General features: G+C 46.2%; 1 protein-coding gene across 1 annotated transcript; it reads left to right on the top strand.

Moving 5' to 3' along the window:
• Nucleotides 1-506: 506 nt before the first annotated feature.
• LOC137472756 (AF4/FMR2 family member 1-like) lies at nt 507-4,068 on the top strand. The gene is made up of 4 exons (XM_068188126.1): nt 507-795; nt 829-1,084; nt 1,442-2,124; nt 3,724-4,068. Exons 1-3 carry the CDS (start codon nt 644-646, stop codon nt 1,808-1,810), a joined length of 777 nt encoding a protein of 258 aa, XP_068044227.1. The 5' UTR covers nt 507-643; the 3' UTR covers nt 1,811-2,124; nt 3,724-4,068.
• Nucleotides 4,069-8,778: the final 4,710 nt, after the last annotated feature.

Genomic DNA, 8,778 nt, shown 5'->3' with positions numbered 1-8,778 from the left:
TTGAAGGAATATTGGAGGTGGGTGCTCTTCAATACCAGATCTCCATGGGAAAGCCGGTACAAATCCATGGGGAAGTGGATCCCTCTGACTCTGGGAAGGGTGAAACTGCCTCTGTGTCCATCAGCAAAACTCCTGTGAGCTTCTTCTCTCCTTCTCTTTCCAGGAAATGAGCAGCCCCCTGTCACCTCTCCTGCCACCTTTTCGGACACCTGCTAGAACAGAGACTTCCGAATTTCCATTGCAGGCAAAGGTAACCCTGCCCATTTTGGCCAGGGCTTCTGGTAAATTACAAGAGATCTCTCTGCTGAGCAGAACTTCAGTCTTGGCAGAAGGAGCCTGCCTGGAGGCCAGCCTAAGTTCTTTGACCATAAACAGTGTTGAGAGTTAGAAACCAAGCAGAAACAGCACCTTGTGTGGGGTTCCATCATACCATGCTCAAGGAGCAAGTTAGTGCCTGTGGCCTGTTAGTTTAGAGTCAGTTCTTCACAGGCCAAAGGCCAGACTTCTGGGCAAGAGTCTCTGGGCTCTGGGGAGCTGTGCTAGGACAGAAAGAGCCAAAAAGGCATCAGTCTTGAATCCTTCTTTTCTCTTTTGTTGGCAGCCTGAGCCATCAGCTTCTAAGAAGTGGCACCTTGACAACCTAATGACCCAGATAAAGCGAAGAGCAGTACAAAGAGAGGGTCCCATGGAAATTGCCCATGGGCATGGACGTGAGGAGGGTGTGAAGCAGGAGCGGGGCATCAGCAGCAATTCCTGCCAGCACCACTCCAAGGCAAGGGAGCCTTCTTACAAGAGCTGTGGCCAAGTGGCCATGGATTTCCACAAGACCTTTTCCCAAGTGGCCGAGGACACTCACAAGACCTCTGGCCAAATGACCGAGCATTTTCATAAGACCTCTGGCCAAGTGACAAAGGCTCCTCAGGAATCTCATGGTATGAGCACACCCAGCTCTCTAAAGCCTCTTGGGCACACCAAGGAGGCCTTGCCCAGGAAGATTGTGGGTATCAAAAGGCCCAGCGAGCCCCTGGAGCATGACAAATCCAAGAAAGTCCTGAAGCTGGAGAGCGAGCCTGGTCCGTTGGAGGTCAGAGACCAGTCCTCCAAAGACAAGCTGTAAGTCCAAGAAGCAGAGAAACCAAAACCCGCTTTCCGAAAAGGCCTGAAGCTGGGAGTGCAAAAACCCTCTGAGAACAGGAAGCACGAGGAGCCTGACAAGAGCTCTGCCCACGTGCCCAAGGTTCCTGACCAGAGTTGTGGCCAAGTGGCCAAGCCTGCCCACGAATCTGATGTTACATCCAAGCCCAGCTTTCTGAAGCCTCCTGTGCACACCAAGGAGGCCTTGCCCAAGAATACTCTGGGTATCAAAAGGCCAAGTATGTCCCAGGTACATGACGAATCCAAGAGAGTCTGGAAGGTAGAGAGTGAGGCTGGTCTTTTGCAGGTCACAGGCCAGTCTTGCAAGGACCAGCCCAAAGTCAAGAAAACAGTGAAGCCAAAAGCCACCGACAAAAAAGGCCTGAAGCCGGCACTTCACAAGGCCTCTGAGAAGAGAAAGGGCTCCCACCAGGTCAACACCAAAGGCTTTTTGGAGCCCAGTCTCCTGAGACATGCTCAGGAGTATGATGCCTTCATGCCCAGTGGCCACAGGCCTGGGGATTTGCACAAAGGGAAGGTGCCCTTGCCTCCTGGGGAGAAGAAGTTGTTCTCGCCTGCAAGGGAGGCAGACGTGAAGAGGAAAGCCATGAGGAGTCCTGAGGAGTCCCCCAAAAAGAAGGTGAGAGGGGCTAGAGGAAGTGGGTTTGGACAATGACCAAGGTGGTGTTTGAAAAACCCGTGTGGAGTTTCCCCTTCATAGGCTGGCAGTAGAGCCGTGATGCTTCTCCTCTAAAGGGAGTTCCAGTGTGTTGTTTTTTTTTGTTTTCAGCCAGAATCTATCAAACTGAGCTGTATTGGTCTGTACTTTAGGTGAACTTCCAAGACCTGAGTGAATTTTTTTCCCTGTTTTTATTCTTGCTGCTAGAGGGAAGACAAGGGGGATACTCCCAGGAAGAAAAAGGAATGAGACAAAAAAATCCCAACAAAATAATTTCCGCTTTCAGCAAACAAAGGCTCCAATAAACTGAAGTGAGTATGCAGTGATGGGATGTCAGAAAGATATGTAAATCTAAGTCTCTCTTCAGAAGGGAAAGATGAAGAACTCCTGTATCTCCTGTCCAGACACTCAAGAGTTTGCTTCTAACGTGATGTGCATTCTGCAGCTACAGCTGCTGCAGATTGGCCTTTACATGCTGGAAGCTATTGTTGGTTGGGGGTTTATGTATAAATTATGAATGGGATGGGATTGCTGTGGAACGCGTGTTAAGTTTCTTTTTTAGCATTAGTCTTATGACATGGTTATGACAATGGGAAGACAGTAGTAGTCTACATTTTTGGTAGCACACAAAGAACTTAATGTTACAACTTACTTCAAAAGTTTTTTGACTAATCACACAAAACAAAAGCATATTGATAGTAGTTGTATCTAACTACTAGCAGTACATGCATTTTTTGTTGAAAGAGGGTTTCCTTATTTTGAATGTAATTCTTGTTTGTAAGCTTTAAAACACAATGCACAAAGCTCTATTATTAAGCTTAGAACTTCTTAATATCTTGCTAGATGTACTTTTCTGTAGCTTAGGGCGGTATTCTAGGCAAGTGTTAATATACAGACTATTGTTCTATTTGTCCTTGTTTTTCTACTTCTTATATAATTTTTCTGTTGATAAATCTTACGGCTATTGCTTAGCTCTAATTGTAGTTTTGTTGTCTCTGAGGTCTGCTTTTTGTAGCTTTCCTAAAACTCTCTGATTTTGACAATTCCCACAGAAGCAACCAGTGCAGAAAGCCACTCTGAAGGTGTAGGTGAGTAAGGGTAGGGAGCCCTTCCCTTCTGACATCCTTTGAAAGCACAGAGGTGTCGGGGCTGATGACTGGCTGGGGGACGGGATGTTCCAATCGCAGTAGGAATGGAAGAGCTTTAATTCTGGAGTTCCTTCCTCCCTTTTCCTCAGGGAAAATGAGCAGCTGTCTTAGTCATGCGCTGGCTTTTGGAGTGGGAAGGGTAGGAGGTAGTTTTGGGCAGAGAGGAGTCTGGATCGGGTCGAGGATGGTGCTGTGCTCTGTGTCAAATCATCCTCGGTGCAGCATCAGCTGAGCCAAGGCAGAGCAGCTGGAGAGCACGTGTGCAGTGACTAGGGACCAAAACACGGGAAAAGTGGGTGCTGAAAGAGGTGAGCGGACCGTCCCATGCCCAGCAGAGTTAGGCAAGAAGTGCAGCCTCACACCTGAGCCTTCTCCCTGGGTTTAACTTCATTTCCTGCTCTTCTGATGCTGCGGTCCATGAGCTGGGATTCACTGCTTGGTGTGTTCTTGGAAACTTTGTGAAGCTGGCTAAAAAAGATGGAAATGAGCAGTGGTGAAACAGGGTTGAGAGCTATTTGGGGCTGCTTCTTGCTGCCAGAATTCCCAGGTCATCCTGATTTCAGATGATCAGAAATCTGCTGGGCCACTGTTATTGAATGCGAAAGTCTCTGCCAATTCAAACTCCCTCTTATTTGTAGCCGCTCAGCTTTGGAAGTGATGTCTAATTGAGACATTGGCATGAATGGCAGGATCTAGGCGAACTTTTAAGAAATGCCTAGGTTATATGTACATCATGATCATGAATTTGCTTCTCTGGTCCAGAGCATCAGAAGATTCGTTCCAAACTGAGAGGAAAAATGTGGTGCTGCCAGCACTGCCGGCCATGACTGCTGCACAACGTGCACCAAATTCGACCACAACGACCCAAAAGAGACCCAGAACTGCGACTGATGACCTGGACCTGCCTGCCGTGGATAACCCTGCCATGAGCCAGGATCCTTTGTTTGCCAAGCACAGGAAAGTGGAGGAAGACCACAAGGAGCAATCCCAGGGCATCAACAGTGGTACCCAGGAGAGCTGGTGGGAGGATTCCTGCAACCCAGGTGTGCTGTGGGATTCACTTCAGAAACATCCTCTCAGATAAGTGACCATTTCTGACTGTAGGCAACTGCAGTGGGTTTATAAAAAGAAATTTTGATTTATTTATAAATAACCTGTGGGTATGGCTGCAACCTGGGCCTCAGGTTTTATAGCATGCTGACAAAATTGTTGCATTTATGGGTTAAAAAAATCAGATTTTACTGGCTGTTTTTAAAAATTTGGCTCTTTACTGACAGCTGGAGGTATGGGGTCGAGGATGTTTTGTGGGGGGCGGGGGCAGGGCTATATGTTAGGCCAGACTGTGCACACTGATTAGCTGCCTTCTAATTGCTTGCTTTTTCCTGATAATTTTCCTGCTTCCAGTCCTCACTGCACTCTCAGCCATTGAACAAGGAACCTGCTCCTGAATTTTTCTGTGCTTGGGAAAAGTTTAATGGTACAAAGCACTGAGAGCTGCCAGGTGAGAAGCCAAGGTTCCATTTTGATTATTGGAGGGAGTGCTAGGAAAGAAGGCAAGAGGGGGAGAGCTCGTTGCATAGACTATGCCTGGGAGAAATGAACGTTTTCTCTGGGAATTTAGGAAAGCCTGGCTTTGGAATTGCTTTAGGCATCTCTCTCTGACCAGCTTTCTCTCTGTGGTTTTTCAGGGATCTGCAGGGGATGAGAAGAATCCTTTTCCAGTGACTTCTCTGCCACGTAAGGACAAGAGCAGACAAGACAAGAGAAGAAGACCTGAAGTTAGAACAGTAAGTGTTTGTTTTACAGCCCTGCCTGTAGTTACTGAAGACACCAGACAGGGCTGGCCCTGTAGCCAGCCCGGCTTCTGCTTCCTCCTGAGCACTTCTTTTGGGAGCAAAGAGAGAGGGAGGGATGGGGGAGAGCTGCCCTGTCAGGGCAGCACCTGCTAAGTAGCTTGGCTACAGCTGAACAGCACTTGAATTTTTGACTCCTTGCTGGGCCTTTGATCAGTATTGGCCAAAAGGATTTCCTAGAGCTGCTGATAAGCTGTTTTTGATTGTACAGCTTAATCATTACAAATGTTGTGTTGTCCTGTGGTACAAGCAGTGGGGAATACTGAAAAGCTGTAACCTGCCACCCCATGGGGCCTTTGCAGTGTCATTTTCCATAAAAGACCAAGGTTTGTGGGCCCCTCTGGGCAAAGGGATGCATTGCCATGGTCTGCTGGCAAACTTGCAATAGAAAATAAGCACGATGTGCCTGGCTGAGTGGCTGGGAGGCTGTAAAAATCCTCTCCAGAAAGAGGCAGCTGCTGAAAGTCAAAAAGTTGTGCAGGTCCTCTTGGAGTAAAGTCACTCGAGTCATTGATTGTGTTCTGCCAGGTGTGCCTCTTGGATGAATCCAACCAAATGTTTTCTCTCTTCCTCCTTTTGTTCCAGAGTTTTCTGCTCTGGAAAGCCAAGTGACGTGACCAAGAGCTGGCCTGACCTCATACACAGAAGGAGACAGAATTTACAGTGACCCAGACTGGAACCAAATGCCTTAACTGGGTCTCCAGGATGTAAATAGTTCCAAGTTCTCTGTTCTTCTGAAGCCTTAGAAAACTTTGGTTTTATTTATTTTCTTTTTGTTCAATGCAAAGCACCTGCACATTACTTTTGTTTTAAATACAGTTGTAGATTTTCTTGGTTACTTTTGGAAAACTTTTGTGTTTTTTGAGGGTAATGCTTTTCTACCTTGCAAAAGAAGAGACGGAGGGTGGTACCTACTGTCACCCTGTTCTTTTGAAAGTTTTAAAGTTCTTCTAAAAGTTTTCTATACCTTCTGATGTTTACATATTTCTACTGAATTTTCTCACACTCTTCTTGTAAATAATGCTTGTTTTACATTCTTGTTTGTGGGTAGAAAGAATTGATGAACTGTTAGTTTAACCAGCGTGGTTGGAGAGGTGGCAATTTCATCCTCCAATACACTGTCACTTTTGGAATTCTATATCTAGTGGAGTCAGAAAACCAAATCCTCTCTTTGAGTTCTTTTCTTGCCCCTTTCACATCTAACGTCCGTGTGCGAGTAATTTCGTATCGCAGTGTGACACCTACCTATGAAATTACCTAGTGCAATGAATTGTCTGAATGGGCCCATGTCATGACGGTCTGTAAGTGTGTCCCCTAGGAGTAACTAACAGGACAATTTTCACACCTGTTGCTGACAAGGAAATCTGCACTCAGACTGTGTTACTGAGGGTCTTGCTCAGTTTCAGCTTTGACAGACCCAAGTTTGGGTGGCAAAATAACACCCAAAATGAGGCTGGAAACAGCTCCGACTTTCTCCTGTGCTGGAGGGGTGGGACTCGCAGGGAGGATTCCTCCTTGGGCTGCTTTTTGGCATTTGGCTTGGTGGGGATGGAAAACTGCAATGGGTCCTTAGGATTGCTTGGACATTGTTGTGAGTCTGAGAGCTTCCAGGGAGAGGAATCTCTTCTGATAAAGGAGGGATTAAGTGGCTGAATGTGGAACATAAGGCACATTTTGCATTTGGATATTTGCCTACAAGCACTGGTGGTCTCAGTGAGTGTCCAAGAGCAGAATCTGGTACCAAAGTAGGGCATCCTTCCTATGGGAGAGGACTCAGGACCCAGTGACTTAGAAACCTGCCAAGGGAACCCAAAAGGGAAACATGAGCTGTTTGCAAGCACTTCTCCCTTGCCAGGCTAACAGTGGAGGCAGCATCCGCAGCACTGGTGTTTTCAGTTGACACCCTTCTCTACCCAAAGATTTCCTGGAAATTATTCCTGCAGTATGGCTCAAGGAGTTATTCTTTCAGAGAAATCACACTTCTGTGAAAAAAAAAAGGAAGAACCCCAAACCCTTCAAGTTTTTCAGTCACCTTTCAGTTGACTTTGATGGGCTTTGGATCAATGTTATTTATACAAGATATTTAGAAGCAAGTTCAAAAACTGTTAAGCAAGAAGTTTTATTTGCACAAGAAGTTTCATTGTGCCTCAAACACAGCTGAGCAGGTTCCTTTTCACAGTCATATTCCTCCATCTTCCCGCTCAAAAGTCACTGTATTGCAATATCAAAGCAAAGTATTGATAATGGTCATAAGACAGTCAATAAAACACGGATGCTTGATCTCAGTGAGAGATTCTGGAATCTTGATTTATCAGCATGCTAGTCCAGTGTGTTGACACCCTTGTCTACACCAAGATTTCCTGGTGTGTGACAGCAGCATCCTGCCATCCTCACATCCAGTGGTGTGTCTGCCTTCGCCCTGATGCTGTCACATGCCTTCCCTATCTCTGAAGACCTGTGCGAGTGTGGAGAGAAGGATGGTATCCCAAAATAATTGTGATTACAAGAAAGAATTATCTCCCTTTTCCACATCATTTCATGATGTAGGAAGATGTCTGCACAGATTGAGCAGTAGCCACCTGTTTGCGGGTTTGAGGCTCAAGAAAATGAACAGGAAATAAATACTAGCAAAATGCCTACATTTCCCAAAGGAGTTTCTGTAGAAAGGGCTCCTGCCTGCAGTCATTCTGCCTTCTGGCCCTGCAGGACAACCAGGATCATGGCTGGGTCTTTCTGCATCTTCAAGGGACTGGCCTTTTATGTTCACACTATTAAAAGCCTTAGCGCCTCTCAGGGATAAGCTGCCCTAATGGGTGGAAGGAAGGTCTGTGTTCCCTTCTCCCCATTTTACCTATCAAACCTTATTTACTCCTTGTCCCTGGAGTTGTCCCTGCCCATAGCAGGAGGACTGGAACTCAACCATCTTTAATGTCCCTTTCAACCCAAGCCATTCTGTGATTCTATGAAATAACAGAAAATTTTTAAAAATCCATGGTATTTCAACCTGGAGCCAGGTCAGGGGCCTGCAGTGGGTTAGGAAAGATGCTCATTGTTTTCACTTGGGGCTATTCTAGGACATGAACAAGATGACTGTTTGACCTGTTCCTTTTGTCTGCCAGCTTTGACCTTCTGTTAGTGATGAAAACTTTAATTAAGGACAGTAACTGACCTTCTGCTCAAAACCAGTGGGTGTGAATCAGCACCGCAGACATGCAGAGGGGTGACTTTTACCCTAATGCCAAAGGGGCTGGAAATAGCAGTGCCCTGTGTGCCTTCAGCAGCGCTGTGCCGGCTGTTCCTGTGGCCATGGGCTTTACAGAGCTGTGCGTGGATTTACAATTTCTCCCAGTTTGGAATGTTGATTTGCACTGTCCTATTTTTTTTTTTTTCCTTTCTTGGAAAATGCATGCAGGGGAAGACAATGTCTGAGCAATTCTTGGTCCATGTTAAGTCTTGCCTGTCAAGCAAATGTTTCTCATTGGCCCTGCCGCCACTCTCAGGAACAGCCAGAGCTGCACAGTTGCCTGCTTCTACTTGCGTTAAAATGCCACCAAGTGGCAGCCACACCAGCCTTGCAGACTGAGCCAGGGAGGAATTACAAATACAAGTTTCATCTCCTGGCTGGCTGTGCGTTATTTGCTAGCAGTTACAGTGGAGAGAACAGGCAAAGCTTTAGAAAACAAATACAGATGTGGCAAAAGCAGCCAGCAAAACAATGTAAGCGAAGTATCTGGAACAGAGTACTTGGGTTTGCAAAACTCTCCACTGCAGTGATGCTGAAAATAGTCCCAAGAACAGTTTCAGCCTAAATAAGGACAGAAAGCCCTATCTGATTGTGGGAACAGTTTAGGGTTAAGAATTTCCCAGTCATTTGTTCTAATTAAGCTTGAACGGGCGAATTGGCTGAATTTTTATCAGCTGCTGACAACTTGTTTGTGAATTAAGTCTCGGTGTCATTTGATGT

This window comes from Anomalospiza imberbis, chromosome 4, assembly GCF_031753505.1.
Source record: "Anomalospiza imberbis isolate Cuckoo-Finch-1a 21T00152 chromosome 4, ASM3175350v1, whole genome shotgun sequence".
Lineage (NCBI taxonomy): Eukaryota > Metazoa > Chordata > Aves > Passeriformes > Viduidae > Anomalospiza > Anomalospiza imberbis.
Note: the sequence above shows the minus strand (reverse complement) of the source record. Positions and strands in the feature narration are given on the sequence as shown.